At 40.4% G+C, this 25,105-nt stretch overlaps 1 protein-coding gene across 1 annotated transcript in view; it reads left to right on the forward strand.

Moving 5' to 3' along the window:
- The window catches only part of LOC132823071 (collagen alpha-1(XXIII) chain-like), a 241,715-nt gene that overhangs the window by 12,805 nt on the left and 203,805 nt on the right, over positions 1-25,105 (forward strand). Inside the window, exon 2 of the mRNA XM_060836612.1 lies at positions 3,826-3,895. Coding sequence (XP_060692595.1) covers positions 3,826-3,895 — 70 coding nt within the window. The remainder of the gene's footprint in view (positions 1-3,825; positions 3,896-25,105) is intronic.

Consider the following 25,105-nt stretch of genomic DNA (forward strand, 5'->3'; position numbering starts at 1 on the left):
CTATACCTGACATATGCTTCCTTCTTTTTCTTAACCAAACCCTCAATTTCTTTAGGTAAAAACAACAACTGCAGATGCTGGAAACCAGAGTCTAGATTAAAGTGGTGCTGGAAAAGCACAGCAGTTCAGGCAGCATCCGAGAAGCAGGAAAATCGATGTTTCGGGCAAAAGCCCTTCATCAGGAATACAGGCAGAGTGCCTGAAGGGTGGAGAGATAAATGAGAGGAGGGTGGGGGTGGGAAGAAAGTAGCATAGAGTACAACAGGTGAGTGGGGGAGGGGATGAAGGTGATAGGTCAGAGAGGAGGGTGGAGTGGATAGGTGGAAAGGAAGATAGGCAGGTAGGACAAGTCATGGGGACAGTACTGAGCTGGAAGTTTGGAGCTGGGTGAGGTGGGGGAAGGGGAAATGAGGAAACTGGAGAAGTCCACATTGATGCCCTGGGGTTGAAATGTTCCGAGGTGGAAGATGGGGCATTCTTCCTCCAGGCGTCTGGTGGTGAGGGAGCAGCGGTGAAGTAGGCCCAGGACCTCCATGTCCTTGTCTGTGCCGAAGGGGGAGTTGAAATGTTTGGCCACAGGGCGGTGTGGTTGATTGGTGCGGGCGTCCCAGAGATGTTCCCTAAAGCGGCCTGCTAGGAGGTGTCCAGTCTCCCCAATGTAAAGGAGACCGCATCGGGAGCAATGGATTTCTTTAGTCTTTATTTAGCCTCAATTTCTTTAGTCATCCAGCATTCCCATACCTACCAGCCTCTTCTTTCACCCTGACAGGAATATACTTTGTCTGGCTTCTTGTTATCTCATTTCTGAAGGCTTCCCATTTTCCAGTCGTCCCTTTACCTGCGAACATCTGCCTCCAATCAGCTTTCAAAAGTTTTTGCCTAATACCATCAAAATTGGCCTTTCTCCAATTTAGCACTTCAACTTTTAGATCTGGTCTACCCTTTTCCATCACGATTTTAAAACGAATAGAATTATGGTCACTTGCCCCAAAGTGCTCCCCACTGACACCTCAGTCACCTCCCGTACCTTATTTCTCAAGAGTAGGTCAAGTTTTGCACCTTCTCTAGTAGGTACATCCACACTGAATCAGAAAATTGCCTTGTACGCACTTAAGAAATTCCTCTCCATCAAAGCCTTCAACACTATGGCAGTCCCAGTCGATGTTTGGAAAGTTAAAATCCTCTACCATAACTACCCTATTATTCTTACAGATAGCCGAGATCTCCTTACAAGTTTGTTTCTCGATTTCCCTCTGACTATTAGGGGGTCTATAATACAATCCCAACAAGGTGATCATCCTTTTCTTAATTCTCAGTTCCACCCAAATAATTTCCCTGGATGTATTTCTGGGAATACCTTGCCTCAGCACAGCTGTAATGCTATGTTATGAAACAATAAGCAATTTATACATACAATGCATCGTCTTTCATAAAAAGGTATCACGGAGACAGCTAAACATCACTGTATCCCCATGGTAATGCCCTGACCAATTGGAACCTCCCTGCCTGGTCTGAACCAGGCCGTACCCTCTACCTGTGTTCACCTATCCGCACCGCACCACCTTGTTTTTCCCACCCCCCTCGTCTTTATCTGCAATTCCCCTTACATTCAACCCCAGTCTTGAAGGAGGGTTACACCTGAAACATTGACTTCTCCACCTTCTGATGCTGCCTGACTTGGTGTGTTCTTCCAGCCTCCTGAGAATTAACATGACCGTTACCTGTTCTTCCTGCAGCTCCATGCCAATAATGGCCCAACCAATCAGCATCCTCTTCTCATCCTGTATAAAATGGTGTCTCTTATTCCAGTCTGTTCCTTATGCTCAGACTCTATTGAGTGAAGATGGAAGGCTTCAACTTTTACTCTCCTTTTAGAAATGTTTCTGTCATTTGTTACTAACATTTATTTAAATAACATAGTAGAATGATATAAGAATGCATGATAAAGAACAGCTACATATTTGCCAGCATACATGGAACAATAATGAAGTAGACCAGGATGTGCTGTTCCCCTGTGTTGGAGGATTTGAGCTATAGGGAGTGGCTGAACAGGCTGGGTCTGTTTTTCCCTGGAGCGTCACAGGCTGAGGGGTGACCATATAGAGGCTGATAAAATCATGAGGGATAGGTGGTGGGGGGGGGGGGCAGATCTAGAGGGCATAGGTTTAGGGTGGGAGGAGAAAGATCTGAAAGGGAACTAAGGGGCAACCTTTTCACACAGAGGCTTGTGCGTGTATGGAATGAGTTGCCGGAGGAAGTGGAGACTGGTACAATTGCAGCCTTTTAAAAAGCATCTGGATGGGTATATGAATAGAAAGGATTTAGAGGGATATGGGCCAAGTGCTGGCAGATGGGACTAGATTAGGTTAGGATATCTGATCGACATGGACGAGTTCTCTATGACTCTATGACTAAGAAGCAGAAAGAGGGGATATGGCAAAACGGTATTTAATTTTTGATCAACGTGGAAAGCACCATAAATTTATCAATGTAATTCTAACGTTTTCAGTCAATCTTATTAGAAAGGGTAAGACTGAGCTGATAAATATGCTACGTGGGCAGTAAATCAACTCCACAAATCAGTATAGTTCTACTCATTGCAAATTACCCTTCATTCAGGAAGGAATGAAATCAAGAATAACTGGTTGAAATTAGGATTAAATTAACTTTTTTCTTTTGAGTTACACTAAATCAGGTCTACAACCCTCCCACAGCATGATAATTGACTGACTAATGTCTAACTAATGAAAGCGGTAAAGGTAACTGAGGAAGGAAATAACAAACTGACAATGACAGGAAAGAACAAAGAATACAGATCAAAATGCAAATTATCAGACATGAGTAGCCCTCATGAAAATAACTAAAGGACAAAACTTAGTGCAAAATGCAGTAATATGCCTGATGTACAGTTGAGGTAATAAGTACAATCTCATGTCCATTAATAAGATTTTTTTTCTGCAGGATGACCTAGATTTGGAAGATTGAAGTATATGTGGCATTTAGAGAGGACAAGAAGCGAGGAAAGTAGAAGATTAGCTCTGTTAATTAAAGGTGATATTAGAACAATGAAAAGTGTTGGCCTATATTCAAGAAATATTCTGGGCAATGATGAGGAATGATAAAGGCAAGAGGTCACAAGTTATAGTCTGCTATTAATAAACTTGTCTGTGCTTTACAAGTAAACCCAATCCACACTAATCAATTGGTGTTAATCAACAATAACCAAAATAAACATCACATATTAAACCCTTGTAAGTGGAGTAATGAACACTGCTTTGAAACTTTATAATTGTTCTTTTATAGCAATGCTGTATAGAAGATTGAATAAATGAGCAGCAAAGGAGTGGAGAAAAAATGGTTTCTGATGTGTGAGCAATAAACGTACCAAATCTAAAGTGAATGGCGTAAGAAATTTGAATCAAGTACCATAAATAATTTTGTACTATTTAGTACATTAAAAATTTAGTGAGATAAAGCTAAACCTCAAATTATAACTTGGATGCTGTGCTTTAAGTGTTATGCAGTGGCTCCCTAATTTATGAATGCCTGACTTAGGAATGTCCATACTTATGAATGTGATCCCATACAAGTGTGTATTAATATTAATTGTGAAGATCTTAGATGTAAATGTTTCTTTGTAGTTATGAATGACCATTTTATGTTGTTCTGCATTGTGATCAGATTTATGAACAATTTGCCTTGCGAACAGACTCATACACTGAACCCGTTCACAACCTGGAGACTGCTATATCTATAGGATCACAAGTTACAATCACCTGAAAATTAATTTTACCGTATCATTGATAAATCACCTTCTTTTCATAGGAATTGACTGATGGAGTTGCAAAAATTAGAACAGTTAGAGAAGCTACATCTGAATGTCTCTGTCCACCTGGTGAGTATATTAGTCTTCTGTCGCATTTACTTGAGATTTTTCCTGAAGTTTGCATGCATCTCCTTACTGTAGCTGAAATGGATTGATACTCCTTTGGTGGCAAAGTAAGATTTTCAACTATTCTTAAAGTATTCCACAAGTCCTCTACCTGGATCATTTGCTTTTCAAATCAGGCTCTCAAGATAGCATCTGCAAATGGTGAAGCCTCAAACAAGTGAGGCAGTAAAGTAGAAAGGGATAAAAAAGTGACCCATTACAGAGTTCCTCTGTCCATTAATATCTGTTGGGGCTTTCCCACCAATACCTCAGGACAGTGGTTGGAAAATCAAACTGCAGGAGTAAAAGATCATGATACAGTAAGCAAATAATGCATTTTGAATCCAAACTCCCCCAACCCCCCACCCATTGAAGAAAAACATATTCGCTACCATTTGTAACTACAAGTCCCCAATATCATAATCAACAAAGAAAATTAGCATTTTTTGGTTAGTCCCACCCACTTTAGTAAGTAACTTTAGTAATGCACATGCATTGTATATATAATCCTTTTAAATCATGCAGGTCTTCAAGTGGTATACATGCACAGTGTGATCTGGCATTTGATGGTTCATTCTCTTTGCATATGATCAAGGTGACGATGACTGTACATCGGTTCCAAGTTGCCATGTGGGTTGACTCTTAGTGAGAAAATTGAACATTTATACTCAGAACGTTCATTGTTTGGCAATAATTTGACAGTTTTACCAAAATGAAATTTGACATTCCCCTTGATTTTGGCACTCAGTTCTGTTACTATTTCTGGCTTCAATAATTTTTGGACTCAAGAGTAATTTTGATGTGATGTGATATACGTCACAGAAACAGACTCTTTGGTCTAACCAGTTCATGCTGAACGTAATCCCAAACTAAGCTAATCCAACCATCCTGCTCCTGGCCCATATCCCTCCAAACCTTTCCTATTCATGTATCCATCCAAATGTCTTTTAAATGTTGTAACTGTACCCGCATTCTCCACTTCCTCAGGAAGTTCATTCCACATGCAAACCACACTCTCTGTTTTTACAAAAAAAAGTTTCATGTCTTTTTTTAAATCTCTCTCTCTCCTCTCACCTTAAAAATATACCCCCCCCCCCATCTTGAAATTCCCCATCTTAGGGAAAAGACAACTACCATCAACTCTATATCGATATCATTATTGTATAAACTTCTATCAGGTCACCTCTCAATCTCCTATGCTCCAGTGAAAAACATTCCAGCCTTTTCTTTTATAACTCAAACCTTCCATACCTGGCAACATCCTAGTAAATCTCTTTTCAACCCTCTCCAGCTTGATAACATCCTTTCTATTACTGGGTGACCAGAACTGGACACAGTATTCCAGAAGAGGCCTCACTAATGTCCTGTAAACCTCAAAACAACATCCCAACTCCTATATTCAAAGGTCTGAGTAATGAAGGCAAGCATGCCAGATGCCTTTTTAATCATCCTGTCTAAATGTGACACATTTTAAAGAATTATGTACCTGCATTCCCTCTGTTCTACAACACTACCCAAGGCCCTAGAATTATTTGTATATTTCCTCCCCTTTGTTTGTTGTACCAAAATGCAATACCTCGCATTTACCCAGGTTGAATTCCATCTGCCATTTTTCAGTCCATTCGCCCATTTGATCAAGATCCCTCTGTAATCTTAGAGACCTTCTTCACTATCTTCTATGCACCAGTTTTGATGTCATCTGCAAACTTACTAACCATGCCTTCTTTATTCTCATCCAACTAGTTTATGGTAATGACAAACAAAAGAGGACCCAGAATCGATCCCCAAGGAACACCGCTGGTCAAAGGCCTCCAATTCCAAAAGCAACCCTCTACGACCCCTGTCCATCTCCTGTTGTTCAGCAAATTGTGTCCAATTGGCAACGTTAGTCCAATTCCCTAACGTTACTAATTAGTCTATCATGCAGAACCTTGTCAAAGGCTGTACTAAAATCCAAACTAACAGTTGTTACTGCTCTGCCATCATCCACCTTTTTGGTAACTTCCTCATTAAAAACTCACTCAAGTTTGAGAGGCACAATTTTCCTTGCACAAACACATGCTGATTATCCCAAATCATTTTTTTTGCCTCTCTAAATGTCCATAAGTCCTATCTTTTATAATCGCTTCCAACAATTTACCCACAACCAAAGTCAGACTCACGGGTCAATATTTCGCTAGCTTCTCCTTACAACTTTTCTTAAACAAATGTCTACAACATTAGCCACTCTCCAGTTATCAGTCACTCACCAGTAGTAATAGATGATGCAAATATTTATGCAAGGGGTCTCATAATTTCCTGCCTTACTCCCTACAATATTCTGGGATGCATTAGATCAGGTCCCGGAAATTTATATTCTCTAAAATGCCGAGAACTTCCTCTTCTGTAATGTGAACTGTTTTTAAAACATTAAAATTTATTCCTCTGCATTCTCTAAACTCCATTTCTTTCTCCACAGTAAAAACAGATGTGAAATGTTCATTTAGTTTCTCTCCCAGCTCCTGGGATTAAACATAAAGACAACTTTGATCTTTTAAGGGGTCCTACCCTCTCTCTTGTTATCCTTTTCCTCTTATTGTATTTGTAGAATCTTTTTGGATTTTTCCTAACCTTATCTGTCAATGCTATCTCATATCCCCTCTTTGCCTTTCTGATTTTTCTCTTAAGACTGCCCCTACACTCATTATAAATGATGAAGAGATTCAATCGAAACAACTTGTGTATATCGAAAATAAGATTCTTTTTAATTCTGCAGTAGAACCTTAATATCTTTATTCATCCATTGTCCCTTAATCTTACCAGCCTTACCCTTCACTCTAACAGGAACAAAATGCCTCTGAACTCTTGATGTCATACACCTGAACATTTCCCACTTGTCGGATGTCTCTTTACCTGTGAACAGTCTATTTCAATCAACTTTTGAAAGTTTTTGTCTCATATCATGCAAATTTACCTTACCTTTAACTTTAATGCAAGGCTTATCCTTTTCTGTAACCATTTTGAAACTAATAGAATTATGATGGCTAGATCCAAAATGTTAGCCCACTTAACCAGGAGTCATACCTTAAGGTAAAGGGGTAAACCATTTACAACTGAGAAGACTAGAAATTTCTTCATCCTGAGAATGGTGAACCTGCGAAATTCACCAGAGGAGGTGGTTGAGGCCAAATCTTTGTGCTTTCAAGGAGTTAGATATTGCTCTTGTGGCTAAAAGGATCAAGGAATATGGGTGGAGGGCAAGATTTGAGCTTGATGATCCACCATGCTCACATTCAATGAGTGAGCAAGATCAAGGGCTCAAATGGCCTGATCCTGCTCCTATTTTCCATGTTTCTAAATGTTTCCTCGATGGCTACATGCCATCTTTTCATCACTGCTTCCTGCAGTGCTTGGAGAAATGCACTATGTCATGTCGTTTCCCTAACTTAAGAAAGGTATTTGGCTTTAAACGCCCCTGCTACATTAATGCTGCTTCTTGTTAAATCTGGAAGATTTCACACTCTTACTACCCTCAACTCTTTTCTGAGGCAGTGCTGCTCCTGTCAGCTTGTTAGCAATGTACATCTGCTTCCCTTGTGTGTCTGGCATGTCCAGATGATATCCTTGCAAGTGAAGTAAAATTCTTTGCAGATGCTTTGGAACAAAAAGAAGCAGCTTGAGAATGATACTTTCAAGTGGGTTGTTTTGTGGTTAGATTGCATTGTCATTTCATCTCTCCCAACTAGATATTGGTTAAACTGCTTGCCAGGCACTTTCTCAAACTGAGCAGAGTTGTTCAAATTGATTTATGTCCTGAATGTAAACACAAATATCTCGTCCTCCTCAAAGTCTCTTTAACAATCTATATCAAATTGTGGTAACATGTATCTAGGTACATGCAATAAACAACATCTTGTTAACCACAAGATTCCCATCTAGTTAAACCACGAATGTTTATCCTCTGGACAAAGCAGCAATTTCATCAGGAGCAGTAGTTCATACAGTGTAGAGAGCTGACAATCCCTATAACAGCTATCATCATGCTGAAAGGTCACTTCATGATTTGCGTTACAGTACTTCAGCCGTGGTTTTGTCATTGGTTATTTGATTCTAGAGAAAACTTGTTCTGTGCCCTAAAACTCATGTATGTCTTTCGTAATGAGCTCCCATAGTGGTTTACACTCTGATGAAAAATTAACCAAGAACTTTGCTAAATAGTTTAAAAATCCAACCAACCATGTTCTTCTCTCCCATCTGTTGCTTATGCATCCCTACTACAGCTCATACCTTTTCAGAATAAGAAGTCCTCTGGCTGCTTATAAATGAGCTATTGAATTTAGGCATCTTTAATTGCATTTTTTTGTTGGTCAGCTTCAAATTCATCTGAAAGTCTCTCTAGCAGTCCCACTAGATTTTGATCCTGGTCAGTGATGTGCTCTTCCACCATGTTCCCAAATCCATACACTAATAGATCATCCACAATAACTTACACCCTGGGAAGATTAGAGCCAACTGCCCTGATACTCTTCTAGATCACTGAAAATACCAAACAGCCCAAACAAACATCCATATCTGTCAAAATGTATCCCAAATATAACAAGACAATGGTTACTTTCACCCAGCTTCACTTTCATTGAGGTCAGTAAAGATCTTTGCCTTAGAGGAAGTTAGGACAACATTTCTTCAATGCCTGGCATGGGATAGTGAGATCTATTCAAAGCTTTATTGAGATCCTTTGGATCCCTGCACATTCTCAGTTTTTCAGGATTTTTCACCACAATCACTGCTTCTAATCCACATGGTAGGAATCTTAATTTTCTTGCTTGCTTCCTTCTAGTTCCAACTAGTTCTTATCTTTCAGGCTGGACTTGGAATAAGATATTTAGAGAAAGGATAATCAATAAGATTATCAATCCCAGCTCGGCAAACAGAACCACAACAACGAGCACCCAAGCTACAAATCTTCTCCCAAACTTTGAATAATCAATAAGATTTGAAAATATCCAAATGGCTCTAACTCAAGACCTAGTTCATTTTAAAGGAGACAAGATAATCCAGTTAACAATCTCTTAAATCGTAGTTCTTTTTTTTCCCTCTGTAGTGGTCAAAGAGGAAACATTTGATTAATGTAAAACCAAAATAAGACAGAAATGCAAATCACATATATGGCAACTGCGGATTTGACTTTTAATCAGCAATGGGGTTGAGGTCAGTTGTGGGTGCGCTTTGAAAATGAGTTGCCTGATGGCACGTCAGGACTACGCTGCTATTTTCAGAATAAGGACTGTGACGGGAGGAGTCTGTGACCCACTCGTCTCCAATCTCTGGCCTATTAGAATGCTTGAGAAACTTGTTCGCGAATTGAAGAGGGCCAGAACACACTTTTTCAAATCGAAAGTTGGCAAAACTGAATGGTTTACTGCTTATTGATGCTGAGCTCCAGGGTGCCAGTGAGGAGCCATTAAATCATGTTTCTGCTGATTACTCATTACAATTCTATTTTTCTGTTGTCTTCAATGAGAAATAAATCCAATAAGTTTTTAATATTCTTAAATCTAAAACAGTATTTGCATCAGGAATTAACTATTATTGTTATGATATATTTCAAGGTAATCATCATTCAAGTTTGAAAGTACAGTATAATGAGAGAAAGTGAGGACTGCAGATGTTAGAGATCAGAGCTGAAAATGTGTTGCTGGAAAAGCGCAGCAGGTCAGGCAGCATCTAAGGAGCAGGGGAATCGACATTTCGGGCATGAACCCTTCTTCAGGCCCTTTTCCAGCAAGACATTTTCAGTACATTATAATGCTTTATTTTAAATGAAGTGATAACAAAGAATATTGGTAAATCTATTGTATTTTCGCACAGGTACTTCTTCTTAAATGTGTGCTTATTGTTCTATGATGATTGTTTGGCTATAAGATTGAACAGATAAATGAGAATAATAGTCCAAAGAAAAAGAACAATTTCTGAAGCAGAATAAGAAAATCTGCATTATCCTTTTTGTGAACTTTATATACAAATCAATGTGGAACCAATTGCAATCCAGATGCTGCTTAATTCTGACAGTGACAGTGATTTATTGTGATAATCTGAAATAAGAATGGTATGACTTGTATTTGAGCAAAACCAGGATTTAATTTCTTGCCATCAGCACATTTTCAATTTCTTTTCCTCTCGTTCAGTTGAGGTACAAGTGATTTCACTTTTCGGCCAAGTCTGAAACTAATTGTTCAATGACATTTAATCACATAATGAGAGCCCAAGGGTGTGTTAATAGCTTATTTGCACAAGGGGAGATTAATAGGATAGGTTTTGTCCTGTGCAAATAAAGTTTGGTTATTTTTAAAAATGCAAAGAAAAAGTACCACAATACACACAAAAGTATCACTAAGAGAAGGAAAGTAATTTCTGTAGAGAGGTTCCATTTATCTATTAATTTGTGAAAGATGAACAAATGATCTTAATAATGTAATTCTATCCAGCTGGGATATTTTAAGCAACACTAATCAGCTAGTAATAACCTTTCCTTTTCCAAGTGGCTTCAGATCAGCTCCTAGGTAACTTCCAAATGCTGGCTCTAACCAAATTAATCATAATTGCAATTAAAACAGACACTGCTGGAGAAACTCACCAGATCTGGGAACAACTGTGGAGAGAAAAGCAGAGGTAAGGTTTTTGAGTACAAAAATGACTCCCCTTCAGAAAGGATTATAACTATTGCAGGATGTGAAGTGGTTCTTTTCCCCCTAAGTGACAACTTAACTGTTGACACTCCTAGGATGATGGTAACTCATCAATTATAAGGTAGGTAAGGCTTCATCACAAAACTTCTTTGGGCGCTGTGCTTGTATCTTTGGTCACCACAAACTGAAACCACCTCCTGTTGCCCATTCAATGTGGATCACAATGACCTCCATTTTGTCTGTAGCAGACACTTAGTGTAGTTACTGATCTCTGCAATATAATACAATATATTGTGTTTTGTTGGATTGTTATGAATGATAAATTCAATCTGGTAGAAAGTTTAAACCTACAGCACCACTCTCTGCCACTAGAAGGCATTTCTTACACATAATAATCTCTCCTCTATACATGACAACAATCTTTCTCTGATGTTTCAAACCCTTATTTTGTAGTTAACCATTAAAATTCATTTTAAAAAAAAAACATATAGAAATAAAAGTCTTAATTTTTGATTAAATGTTTCAGCTACTGATAGCAACAAGCCAAATAGTCAAACAGCTAAAATTCTGATCTTACGTTCTAAATTCAGTTTATCCTCATTCCTCCTAATTGTGGATCAAGAGAAATGAAAAGAGAAGCAAACCTTTGGCTCCATTCCAGGGATGTGGTTCTGAGAAAAGTTAGAGTTGCAGGTTAATGGTTCCCTGAGTCCTGAAGGATTTCATCTTTTAGGATCTTCAAGGAAATGTTTAATGAGGCAGCTGCTGTAATTTTAATTTTCCAAAACTCCCTCCATTTGAGAAAGATTTCTTTAGATTGGAAAATTAGTGAATGTAACTCCTTTACAAAAAGTGTGAGAGATTGAATGCAGGAAACAATAGGCTGGTTAGCTTATTGTGTTGTTGAGAAGATGTTAAAAAATGTGACTATTAAATACATTATGATAGGAGACTTAAAACATTCAATGCAATCGGAGTTAAATCCTTTTGTGAAAAGGGAATCCTATTTAACCAATTTATTGAGGAAGTAACATGCTGTAAATGAAGGGGAGCCAGTGGATGTGTTGTATTTGGATTTCTAAAAGACATGGAAGAGGTGCTGCATCAAAGTTATTATGGAACATTTTTTAAAAAAGTCTTTGAATTGGCTTTATTATCAAAAGAGTACAATGAAAAGTTTATAAGTTGCCACTTGCGGTGCCATCTTAGGTATAAAGGTATCTAGATACAGCTTCAGTTAGTGTTACAATGTCACCAACACACGGCACCATCTTAGATACAGACTACCTAGTTACAATCCTTTAATTTATAGAATAGAAAAATGAAGGACAAAAGTTGCATTACAGCTGTGCACGGTATAACCATAGGTTAGAAGAAGCAAGTTAAAAAGACAAGCACTGCAGTCTGTCTCCAATGGCTCTTCGCAGCAGAGGGGCCTCCACATGGTCTCGCTGCCATCATACTCCGCATGGAACCTGGTTCCATGCCCAAGTTTTTGTGTGGGTAACATTGGGTATGGATAGAAGATGGGCTAGCTAACCGGGAGGAGACTTAAATTGGATCATTTTATAGTTGGCAAGATATAACTAATGGAGTGCTGTAGGGATCAATGCAGGACGTTAACTTTTACAGTTCATATTAATGACAACATGGATAGGTAGGAAAGGAGGTTGTGAAGGTGACATAAGGCTGCAAAACGATATTGGTAGGTTTAGGAGTGAGTGTAGGTCTAGCAAATGGAGTATATTGGGGAAACGTGAATTGTCCACTTTGGCAGGAAGAATTAAAAAGTCATACTATTTAAATGTTGTGAAATTGCAGAGCTCTGAGATGTGTAAGGATCTGGGTGTCCTGGTGTGTGAATTGAAAATGGCTAATTTGCAAGAATAGCAAGTAATTGGGGAAGCTATTAAAATGTTTATTGAATACAGAATTAGGGTGGGGGTCAGGTATGTTATGCTTTAGCTACATAGGTCATTGTCAAGATCACATCTGGAATACAGTGCACATCATCAGTCTCCTTTTTGTTTTAAGGAAGAATATAAATGTGTTGGAAGCAGTTCAGAGAAGCTTAATAAAATTAATATCTGAAATGGGTGGGTTGTCTTGTGAAGAAGGATTAGACAGTCTAGACTTGAACCCACTGAAGTTTAGAACAGTAAGAGATGACATGTATTCTGGGTAATCTAAGATGGAGGACAGGAAAAATTTCTGGCTGTAACAGCTGCCCTTTTTGGAGGTATCTTAGGTGCTGGAGGTGATTTCCTCTAATTCCAGGAGCAGCAATTACTGTTTTATATGCTGTTTCATTATTTTGGAACTTTGGGGGGAAAAAAAGTCAAAACAACAAGCAGATTTTAAAAGGGAATAGAACAGGCAAAGGAAGCATATGGTGAGGTCAGTCCAGGAGAGAGAGAAAAACAAACTGACACCACAGTGAACCTGTGCAGTTAATGCCTTTGCTGTTTGAATTCATGTATCAGTGGACATAGTTAATTTTCCCAGATGCACTCCTAACGGTGAAATTCACAACTGATCTTGGAGGAACTTGTCTGGTAGAGATCTCTGCACAGAAGCAGATAAGTGAACAGTTGAAGTGTGGCCTACAGAAAGTCTGCAGTAGTGAGTAGAGTGGATTCTTTCTTGATTTATGTTTTTTGTAGATGTCTCTTGATTAAAATAGTTATGGCTTTTTTTTTGAACCTAGGGCAGTGTTTTGTAGAGAAATAAGACTGTTTATTTTCTGGATCTGTAGACTCTAAAGGAGCAAAAATGGGCTTTAGTAGAGTGATATGCGCTTCTAGTCAGATGTGAGAGTTTAAAGAGTTTTTTAAGGGTTATTGAGGATTATATCTGCAATAAATGCTGTTGGTTTCAAATCTTATCAGATCAAATGGATCAGTTGGAGAGACAGTTAGAAGCGATGAGGAATTTACAACAGTATGTAATGGATGGTAAGTATAGGAAGGGGGGAAAGTCTCAGATACAGTCACATAGATGGGTTAGCTCCAGGAAAGGCAAGAGAGGTAGGCAGCTAGTGCAGGAGCCTTCTGTGGCTATACCCATTTGAAACAGGTATGTTGTTTTGGAAAATGTAGGGGGTGATGGATTCTCGGGGTGATGGATTCTCAGGGTAAGGTAGAACGAACAGCCAAGCTTCTGGTATGGAGACTGGCTCTAATGCAATGAGGGGTACGTCGGGTTCCAAGAGATCAATTGTGTTAGGTGACTCTCTAGTCTGAGGTACAGACAGAATGGTGTATTGCTTCCCTGGTGCCAGGATTAAGGATGTCTGCGGGTGTAAAATATTCTCAAGGGGGAGAGGGTCCAGCAAGAGGTCATTGTCCACATTGGAATATTGACATAGGAAGGGAAAAGGTTGAGATTCTGAAGGGAGATTAGAGTTAGGCAGGCATTTAAAACGGAGGTCCTCGAGTAGTAATATCTGGGGGGTGGGACCCAGGGAGATAGTGAGGAAAGAGGTCAATCTGAGACTGGTACAGTTGAGAACAGTCCATCTTCTGTAGTTACACCGGCACCACTCCCCATCTCTTCCTCCACTACATTGATGACTGCATTGGTGCCACCTCATGCTCCTGCATGGGTTGAGGAGGTTGAGCAATTCATCAACTTCACCAACAAATTCCACCCTGACCTTAAATTTACCTGGACCATCTCTGACCCCTTCCCTTTCCTGGACCTCTCCATCTCCATTAATGACGACCAACTTGACACCGACATTTTTTACAAACCCACCAACTCCCACAGCTATCTGGATTACACCTCTTCCCACCCTACCTCCTGCAAAAATGCCATCCTGTATTCCCAATTCCTCCACCTTCGCTGTATCTGCTCCCAGGAGGACCAGTTCCACCACAGAACACGCCAGATGGCCTCCTTCTTTAGAGACCGAAATTTCCCTTCCCACATGGTTAAAGATGCCCTCCAAAGCATCTCGTCCACATCCCTCACATCTGCCCTCAAACTCCACCCCCTCCCACCGTAACAAGGACAGAACCCCCTGGTGCTCACCTTCCACCCTACCAACCTTTGCATAAATCAAATCATTCGCTGACATTTCCGCCACCTCCAAATGGACCCCACCACCAGGGATATATTTCCCTCCCCACCCCTTTCTGCCTTCCACTAAGACCTTTCCCTTCGTGACTACCTGGTCAGGTCCAGGCCCCCCAACAACACACCCTCCTGTCCTGGCACCTTCCCCTGCCATCACAGGAATTGCAAAGCCTGCGCCCACACCTCCTCCATCCAAGGCCCCTAAGGAGCCTTCCACATCCATCAAAGTTTTACCTGCACATCCACCAATATCATTTATTGTATCCGTTGTTCCCAATGCGGCCTCCCCTACATTGGTGCGGGTGTCCCAGAGATGTTCCCTAAAGTGCTCTGCGAGGCATCCATTCTCCCCAATCAACCATACCGCCCTGTGGCCCAACATTTAAACTCCCCCTCCCACTCAGCTGAGGACATGGAGGTGACCCTTCGGTCCAACCAGATATCCCAACCCTATCTAGCCCTACCTGCCAGCACCTGGCCCATATCCCTCCAAACCCTTCCTATTCATATACTCATCCAAATGCTCCCTCATCACCTGATGCCTGGAGGAAGAACGCCTCATCTTCTGCCTCAGAACACTTCAATCCTAGGACATCAATGTGGACTTTACCACTTTGCTCACTTTCCCCTTCCCCCACCTCACGGTTCCAAACATCCAGCTCAGCACTGTCCCCGTGACCTGTCCTACTGGCCTATCTTCTTTTCCACCTATCCATTCCACCCTCCCCCCTGACCTATCACCTTCATCTCCTCCCCCACTCACCTATTGTACTCTATGCTACTTTCTCCCCAACTCCACCCTTCAGGCACTCTGCCTGTATTCCTGTTGGAGGGCTTTTGCCCAAAACATCAATTTTTCCTGCTCCTCAGATGCTGCCTCAATTGCTGTGCTTTTCCTGCACCACTCTACTCCAGAATCTGTTTCCAACATCTGCAGTCATTGTTTTTACCAAGAACAGAAGTGAGCCAAACAGTCAGGGGAGGCAGGGGCAAGGTAGGACTAATAAATTTAAACTGCATTTATTTCATTGCAAGGGGCTTAACAGGGAAGCCAGATGAACTTGGGACATGATCAGGAAGATGGGACTGGGATATCATAGCAATTACGGAAACATGGCTCAGGGATGGGCAGGACTGGCAACTTAATGTTCCAAGATACAAATGCTACAATGAAAGGGCATAGCTTTAGGGTGAGAAGAGAAAAATATAAGAGACCTAAGGGGCAAAACTTCCACGCAAAGGGTGGTACATGTATGGAATGAGCTGCCAGAGGAAGTGGTGGAGGCTGGTACAATTGCAACATTTTAAGAGGCATTTGGATGGGTATATGAATAGGAAGGGTTTGGAGGGATATGGGCCGGGTGCTGGCAGGTGGGACTATATAGGGTTGGGATATCTGGTTGGAATGGACAAGTTGGACCGAAGGGTCTGTTTCCATGCTGTACATTCTCTGTGACACTATTGTCTGAAACATACAATCCTGAGGGGTCTAGACAGAGAGTGCACATGGAGATGATGTTTTCTATTGTTGAAGAATCTATAATTGGCAGCTTTCATTCAAGAAAAAGATGAGAATATTTTTGTTAGGAATCTTTGGCATTCTACTCCTCAATGTAGTGGAAGCAGAATCTTTGCTTACCTCTGCTTTTTAAAAATATTCAAACGTTGAAAGTCGTTGGGGTTAGATGAAAGTGTAGAGCAATTGGATTACATTGAATAGTGGAGCATTCTTGAGAGGCTGAGGGACAAACTCCAGCTTCTAACTCATGCTTTATGTTCATATTTATGCTGTTGGTATTTCAGATGTGTTACTTAAACAAAAAAAGGAACTGGTGGAAATAGTGATACACGATATGTATATTCTATCTCCAAAGTATAATCTAAACATACTTTTGACAAAACATGTCTTGTCATTTCATTTTGTGAATATAATTACACATTGAAATATTTACTTTCAATATTGTGCTTTGATCAGTTTTAATAAAATGCCAAATGTAAATGTATAATTTATTTGTACAAATAGTGGATCATCATTCACAAAATCTACCATTTCATGTCAGATTTATGGTTTGGTAACTTTATATTCTAATAGAAATATTGTTTTTTTTATCACTTTTTTTTAAAGAATTCATGGTTCAAGAAATTTAGACTTCAAATTCTTTACTACAAGTCATTTGGCTGGTTGGTTGTTACTTATATACATGCACAAAATGCAGTTTAACAAATTTACATGTTAATATGACTTTTTTAAACAACAGATGTGATTAATGATTGAACAGCTTTGCTTTAAATAAACTTGATGCTGGAGAAATTCAGCAGGTCTGGCAGCATCAATGGAGAGAGAAATGAGTTAATGCTTCATGTCCTGTATAACTCCTCCGCCTCCTCAGAACCGGAAAAAGCCTTGACAGACAGCGGCGGGGTGGGGGGGGGGGGGGGAAAGCAAGTGAAACAGATGGTGTGAGTACTCAGAAAAAGACAAAGATAATGTTAATGGCGGTAGAGGAGTGGTAGATGTGTAAAATTCTATGTAAATGTTAGCTGTGATAAGGAGAAAATAGGTCAACTGTGATAAGAGTAAATCCAACAAGACAAGAAATGGCTGGAGAAGGTGGGAATGTAAGAAAAATCTTCTTCAGAGATCATACTCTGAAGCTATGGGACATAGTATTGAGTCTTTGAGGCTGTAAAGTCCTTTGTGGAAAAGAAGGTGCTGATCCTTCAGTTTGTGTTGAGCTTTTTCTGTTTTTGAACACTGAAGCAAAGTAAGGACTAAAATGAGGGCATGGGAGTGAGCTGGTTTATTGAGGTGGTAAGATTGTTGGGTCTGCTCCTATGGACAGACCAGAGATGTTACTCAAAGCAGTCCTCCAATCTTCATTTTAGCCTTGCTATAGTATAGGAAAGCATCATTTTGAGCAATGACTGTAATATTGAAGGAAATACACCTAAAACACTAAGTGTTTTAGGGAACATGGATGTTGAGGATTGGGGGGGTGGGGGGAGCTGAAAGAACAACTGTTAACACCTTCCTGTGCAAGTGCAGGAGAAGGTGTATGAGGAGCAAGGAAGCTCTAGGAATGATGGAAGACCAGACCAGTATATCACAGAATAGTCCCTGCAGAATACTGACAGTGGATGGGAAGAGAAGAGATGTTTGGTATCAGCCTTCTTTTTATGTTTTGCTTCCAAAAAATTGACTTGTGCTGTGTAATTGAATGACCAGGTACTTGGATCAAGATTGAGAGCTTCCAACTGAGGAATAATTTGACTTCAAGTGCAAACTATAAGCAAGTCAAGTGACATTGGAGCAATGATGAGTTTGCTGTATGTTTTTGATTTGTTGTTTATTAATACCATGTCTTGGAATGATAAATATTTTCTCTTTGGCCGAAGTCAATACTTGGCCTTATGAAATTAGCTAGTTCAGCTTTGGTAAGTCAGAATATGAATTATGTTGTTTTTCTTTTTACAAAAAAAAATTACAAGGTAATTTAAAGATGTTGGCTGAAACAATTTTGTTTCGTTACTCTATTTACCCAGCATAGATTTCAACATTTTTTTTTTGTTCTTCACCTCCATTCTTTTCTGTTCACTTTCTTTGTTCCTATGTTTCATGTCAAGGAGGCCAACCTTTAAAGAGCTACTAACACTCACTCCACATAAGCATTTATCGTATTTTGGTTAACCTTGTTTCACTCTTACAAAATTTTTGTTAGAGCCACTTTTCATGAAAGATCATCCCTTTTGTCAGCTTTTAAAGTTATTATTTATGATCATTGGTATTTAAATTGTATTTACAAACAAATATGGCAATGCAATTTTATATCCATAATCTGGCAGAGGGCTGCAATGTCTTCGGGAGCATGTCATGAATAGAGCTATGTACATCTGAACATTTACACATTCAAGATTAAATTCTATAAAGTCTATGATAACCATTAATAATCTGTTAATAAACTAATACTATTCAGTGTTTCAATGCCACTCCATGGTCCTGCTTGGACCAATAAAAACTTGTTCATTTTGCCTGCAATTTTCACCCCTCTAACTTCCACACAGTCCACCTTTGACATTTTCCTTGACCTCTGTCTCCATTTAAGGGAATAAGTTGTCCATTGTCATCCACTACAAGCCCACTGACGCCTATAGCTACCTTCATCTCAACTCTTCATATCCCCATGTCCTGTAAGGATTCCATCCCATTCTCCCAGTTTCTTCACTTATGTCATATCTATGCAAATGATGCCACATGGTGACATGGCTTCCTTCTTCCGTTACCATGGTTTCCTGCCCACTGTGGTTGACGATGCCCTACACAATATCTGACCTATCACCAACGCTTCTGCACTTGCCCCTTCTCATCCCTCTCAACAGCGTGATGGAGTCCCCCTTGTCCTCTCCTTTTTTTTTCTCATCCCACTAGCTGTTGCATTCAAAAGATTTGAATTTGCCACCATTTCAGACAAGTCCAGCAGAACACCACCACCACCAAACAGATCGTCCCCTCACTCCCCCATCTGCATTTCACAGGGCTTGTTGCCTCTGGGATACCCTAATCCATTCCTCAACTGCTTACACCACCTCCACTTTCCACAGTACCTTCCCATGTAACCACAGAAGGTGCAACACCTGCTCCTTCACACAACCTTGCTCACCTTCCAAGGGCCAAAAGTCTTTCCAGGTGAAGCAACATTTCACCTGTACCACCTCCAATCTTGTGTATTGCATTTGGGTGTAGCAAATGCAGACTGGGTGACTGCTTTGCAGGTCCTTGTGCAACGTGACGCCAACGTTCCCGTAGCTGGCCATTTTAAAAATAGCGTCCTGCTTTCGTGCCCACTTGTCTGTCCTTGGCATGCTGCAGTGCTCCAGTGAATCACAGCACAATCTGGAGGAATGACATCTCCTCTTCAGACTATATAACCTTCTGGACTTAATAGATTGTGAACTCACCCCCATTCTTTCCCTTTTTTCTTTTAGCTTTACTGTTACCGTGTCCTCTTTTTTTTTTCCCCCTCCATAGTCCAGTGAAACTATCTGTTCTTTCCTGTCCAGCATAGTAGACAGGCAGGAGACTGGAAAAACACAGCAAGACAGGCAGCATTAGGAGGTGCAGAAGTTGACATTTTGGGTGTAACATTTCTTCAGGAGTCAGACACATTGTTCTGCCATTCTCACATCCTGATCCTGATCACTATCAATACCCTTCCTTCCACAGCACCACCACCCCCCCCACCCGCCCCCCACCCTCAAACTGTTGCAGAAATGTTGTCCCCTCCACACTTCATGTTAGCTCTGAAGAGTGATCTCGACAATGCTTTCTTTCTATGCATGCTGCAGTGGTTCCCAGCACTCTTTGTTTTCAGTAATATTTACTGTTCCTTGTTTGTTTGTTTGTTTGTTTGTTTGTTTTCCTTGAGCTTAGCTCAACTGTCAAAGATGCAAGCTCGTTTTGCTCTTTGTTTTATGCCTTTACAGATAACAACATTTAAAAGTATTTGTGCTTAGTATGAACAAAAATAGTTATGAATTGGAGCTAAATACTTGGGTTTTTGCTTGATTTTAATCTTTTTACAAAACACAAACTGATATTTCATTGGAGAACATTGATCGATCACTCCAGGAAAGTGTTTTTCATTTCATTTGCCCTCTTCAGTGTCAACTTTGGCATTAATTGGTAGTAAGAATGCAAGAAATGGAGTAAGCTATTCAATTCCTCAAAGTTGTTCCCCCATACGAGCTAATAATGGCTGGGATGCGGGCCCTTTGCCATATGCTAGAAAATCAGATTAGAATTGATAAATGATTTGTTTATTGACTGGCATAGACTTGATGGGCTGAAAGGCCTTTTCTTGGGCTATAGACGTCTCTGCACGTGGACTTCATTTATCCAGATTTTTAAAAGAAAAGTAGAAATTCATCTGTAATTGCGCTTGAATTAAGTGCTTTGTCATTGCAGGGGGCAGCTAAGTCAGTCATATTACTGTGGCTCTAGAATCACATGTAAGCCAGATCAGATGAGGATAGTGGATCTCCTTCACTAAAGAATGGCTTTTTATGACAATCAATGATCATATCGGTAATGGTGACCCCAAAAAAAACCACCTTTCAATTCCAGAATTTACTAATTTAATTATTACCACCAGCTTCCATGGTAGAATTTGAACCACTATTCCCATAGCATTTGTTCAGGTCTCTGGCTACTAATCTAGTGACATTACCTCTACACCAACCTGATTTTAAAATGGTTCAATTATGTTCAAAATGTAACCCAGTCAAGTAATGATAAATGATTACTGTGAGAGAAGGCTTCTACATTCTGAATTCTACAATATGTTGCTTCTGAGATTTTGATGACTTATGACCAATCTTTAGCTGAAAATTTTGAATAGTGATGTCTGAATTTTGCACTAATTCAGTCAAATTGGAGAATTTGTGGTAAATACATTTAGTGAAATATCTATCTTTTTAAAAAAAAAACTTGCCTTTTCAGGATTTCCAGTCGCAAAGCGCTTTACACCAATGATTCTTTGCTTGAAGTAGAGTCACTGATTGTGATGTAGGGAATGGACTAATGCAGGTTTTATGATTTAAGAACAATGAAGCAGATTTTATTAAGGTTTTTACCATCATCCCTCTAAGTTTGACGGCAACTTCAGGATTTGATGGAAGCTGCAGATGAAAGGACATGATGAACTCTGCATGGATGCCACCACAACTAGCCATCTGTGAATTTAACTTTCTCTCCTTCATGTTAGACCCATATAAAGTAAAACCTTGTTCATGGAAGTTTAACTGAGTATTTAATTCTGAGCAACAACATTGAACAACACTTAGAGCACCAGACTGGGAGCTGTCGTGGTGAAGTTTGGCACTGGGCTTGCATTTATTGGTTAATTTTGGTTTTATAGCCGGTATACCTTCCTAGCTCAGAGCAACCTTCCTCACTCCAGCTTCTGCTCATACATATGCCATCAGCCTCTCTGGCTTCCTTCGTGTGCAGATCATGTGGAAGATGAAAGAAACGCCCACTGCTGCCTGAACCTTCTAAAGTACAAACTGGTGGCAGACCAATGTTAGATGTTTAGCCAGGAATGACCTCTGTCATTGTCCTCTGAGGAAATGGAAAAGTCTCGGAAAAGCTGGGGAGCCAGCTTTCCTCCAGGGGCTTGGAGGCCCTCATCGATGAGACTGTTAAGAGGAGGGCCAACCCCTACCCAGCAGGCCATGTGAGGATGCACCAAACCCAACTGCCTGGACACAGTGGCCCAGTCAGTGCTTCTCCAGGCTCAGACAGAATGCACACCAACGCATGAGTAAGCTCAGGATTTCCAGCAATCCACCATCTAATATCTCTCTGCTGCTCACTACCTCTGCTACTGCATGCAAATTCATCAATGTTCATATAGTCAACATGACCATTGCATGCAGCTCCACCATTTAACAGCTCTGATCCACCACCAGTGCAACAGCTGCTAACTTCCTACCCTCCAGCTAAAATATTATGCAATCCACAGAGGCCTCTATGTAAACACAAAGTGAATGACTAACAGGAAATTAAGCTAAAAGCCATAAAATGCATCTATCCAAAAGCACTAGATGGCTGTATGTCTATGTGCAAAGTGACATGGAAAATGGGAGAATAATGCAAGTCAGATATCCTTGAGTTCCAAAGAGAATTTCCCATGGGCTGAAGTGGACTCCAAATCGATTTTAAAAATGAGCTGTGTTAATCTGGTGAGGGTGGTGGTTTGCTCGTGCTGATCTTGGTGGATGCAGGATAGAAAAAATGCTGGCCGATAGCATTCCAGGATGTTTTTGTGTAGGGACATTAAAATGGAGGCCTGGAGATGTGAGCAGCATCCAATAGGTAACCTCTTGGACTTCCAAGTCAGGAATTGTCACTATTGAGCTTCTCCAGAGAGGATTGAAAAATGGCAAACTTCTTACAAGTGAAGTGAATCAAGGTACTAATGAGATGCAAATACATGGAAATAAGGTGGTTGCCACTTTTCAGTAAGATCCTGACCTTCCCACTGAAACCTCAAGGAAATCAAAAACTTCTTCTTTCTCAGTGACCAGAATCAGATTCTTTTTCATTCTCACTATTAAATTCCTATATTTCTTGCTGTTGCCCATGTCACTCAAGTCATGGGAAATTTCCACCTCAGCTTCTGGCAATGAATCTTGCTTATTATTTCAGTTATTACACTTAAGTATTTCAAAATGTTCTTTTTTTTTATTCTACTGAGTGTTTCCAACAGCTGGTCTTTAATCTTGTCGTCTTGTGCAATAAACAATTGTTTTTAATTTTGAGTTCATTGTTGCAGCATGTATACCAAAGCAAAATGTATGTGCAGGATATAATTGCTCTTTTTCAACAACATCAGAAACAATATTCACGCAGTGTACACTCCACTGTATCAGGATCTCCCAGAGAGACAAACCACAATCATCAGAAAATAAAATTAAATAGCCTGAACTAGCTATTGTTTCACCCAGGAGGGCAAGATTAACCAACGTCCTGAAGAATTTCTTTCTGTGCAGGAATAAAATTTTTGAAATGGAAAATACTAGAGACATGCAGAATCTATGGAGAAAGGTAAATTGAACATTTCAGGATTAACCCTTCATGGAGAAATGGAAGACATTTCTTGATGAACACAATAGGAGAGAGACGAGAGACCATATGCACAGGAAAAGAATGACACGTGAAGCAACTAAGTAGAAAACTGGAGAAGTTAATGCTGTGGGATTGGAGGGCAGTTTGCTCATGACTCACTATCATTTCTCAATTTCTAATGATGAAAGTAAATTTCAGCCCCCAAAGAATCCGAGCAACACAGGGCTCAGCACATCGCTGACAACTAAACCAGGTGATGACTCTCTCAGATCTTTCACACAGTTAACTATCAGCTGACTCAGGAGGCCACCAGTGATACCTGAAAAATACAAGTTAGCTGATGCATTTAGATCACTTGCTAGCTTGTATAAACCCATTAGACATGGACCATCTCATCATAAAATTACTCACCACTGTGCTAATTTTGTGACTTCCATTCCGTTGTTTGAGTTATCAAAGTATTGATGGAGGGAGGAATATAAGCAAACTGCAGATTATCAATCGTAGAATGAAAGAATTCAAGAATATTTTTCACATGAGAGAATATTAGAACTTTGAATACATTTTACTATGAGGGACATTTGAGGCAGATATTGTTAATTGAATATTTTGAAGAGATGTAGAAATATGACAGGGATATAGAATTAAAGTAAATGCAGTTAAGGAACTAGGATTGATACAAGAATACCTGTCGCTCTGTTCTATTGATCTCTGGTAAATGTTCCAGAGTATTACAAAAATGGGCTGGAAGAACGTTTGATTCATGGATGTTGGGCCTTGCCTCCGCGGCAAGCCTGGTGGCAGGAGAGTCGTTGATAGCAACTCCATCACCTTCCCAGTTAAGTCTACTGTGGGAAGGCCCATGGATAAGTTTCCCACCCAGCCACCAATTGAGGCCATTCAGTGGGGAGTTAGAATGAGGCCCTTAATTGGCTACTATCATTATTGGTATATTGACCCAGTAGCAGCCAACTGTCCTCACAATGCTGGGAGCAAATGTGTTTGGTGGGATTCCCTCTATTTAAAGGCACTCAATGTCTGGTCATGTGAACTGTCCTCAACAGGAGGAGCTACTGAAACTCCTCCAATGCGGGCATTGGATAGGCATTTGGAAGTTATTGGGCTAGTATAGGTTAGGTAGGATTCGGTCGGCGCAACATCGAGGGCCGAAGGGCCTGTACTGCGCTGTATCCTTCTATGTTCTATGTCCTCCACCTTTTTTGCTGATGACCCTACTTCCCCTAAGGTGCCCATCCCTTGGGGCCTTCCTCCCTACCCATCATCACTAACCTGCCCTTAAGTCCTTTGCTGTGGTACCTCGAGTGGGTGTCATGCTGACAGCAGCCACAATTTCCCAGGTGGGACCTCTGTCCTTGGGGTCCCAGGAAAGGGCCTGCTGCTGGTCTGCTCATTGTCTGTCTCTTTTGGCACAAGTTGAGGGTGGGACTTCTCAATGTGCAGGTCCATTGGGTTTCTGCCACTGGCTGGAGAGTCTCACTACCTCCTAGATTCTGCCCATAAAGTCTGCTTCAACTGTCACTTTTTGAATACTTACCTCTACAATTTACCAATTGGTATTGAGGCCTGGATTTCTTTTTTGTTTTCGTGAGCAGCTTGACCCTGCAGAAACCCCATTTCCTTCACCCTTTTCTCTAAGTCCATGTAGTCTTTGTTCAACTTTGTTTTCTTGTACAGAAAAACCACAAGCTTACCCTGGGTAATTAACTGCAGTATTTTAGACAATCTAAGTCTTACCAAGACCTAGGAGTCTTACTTTTGCTTTGTTCTGAGGAAGGGTCACTGGAC

The sequence above is a fragment of the Hemiscyllium ocellatum genome, chromosome 16 (genome assembly GCF_020745735.1).
Source record: "Hemiscyllium ocellatum isolate sHemOce1 chromosome 16, sHemOce1.pat.X.cur, whole genome shotgun sequence".
Lineage (NCBI taxonomy): Eukaryota > Metazoa > Chordata > Chondrichthyes > Orectolobiformes > Hemiscylliidae > Hemiscyllium > Hemiscyllium ocellatum.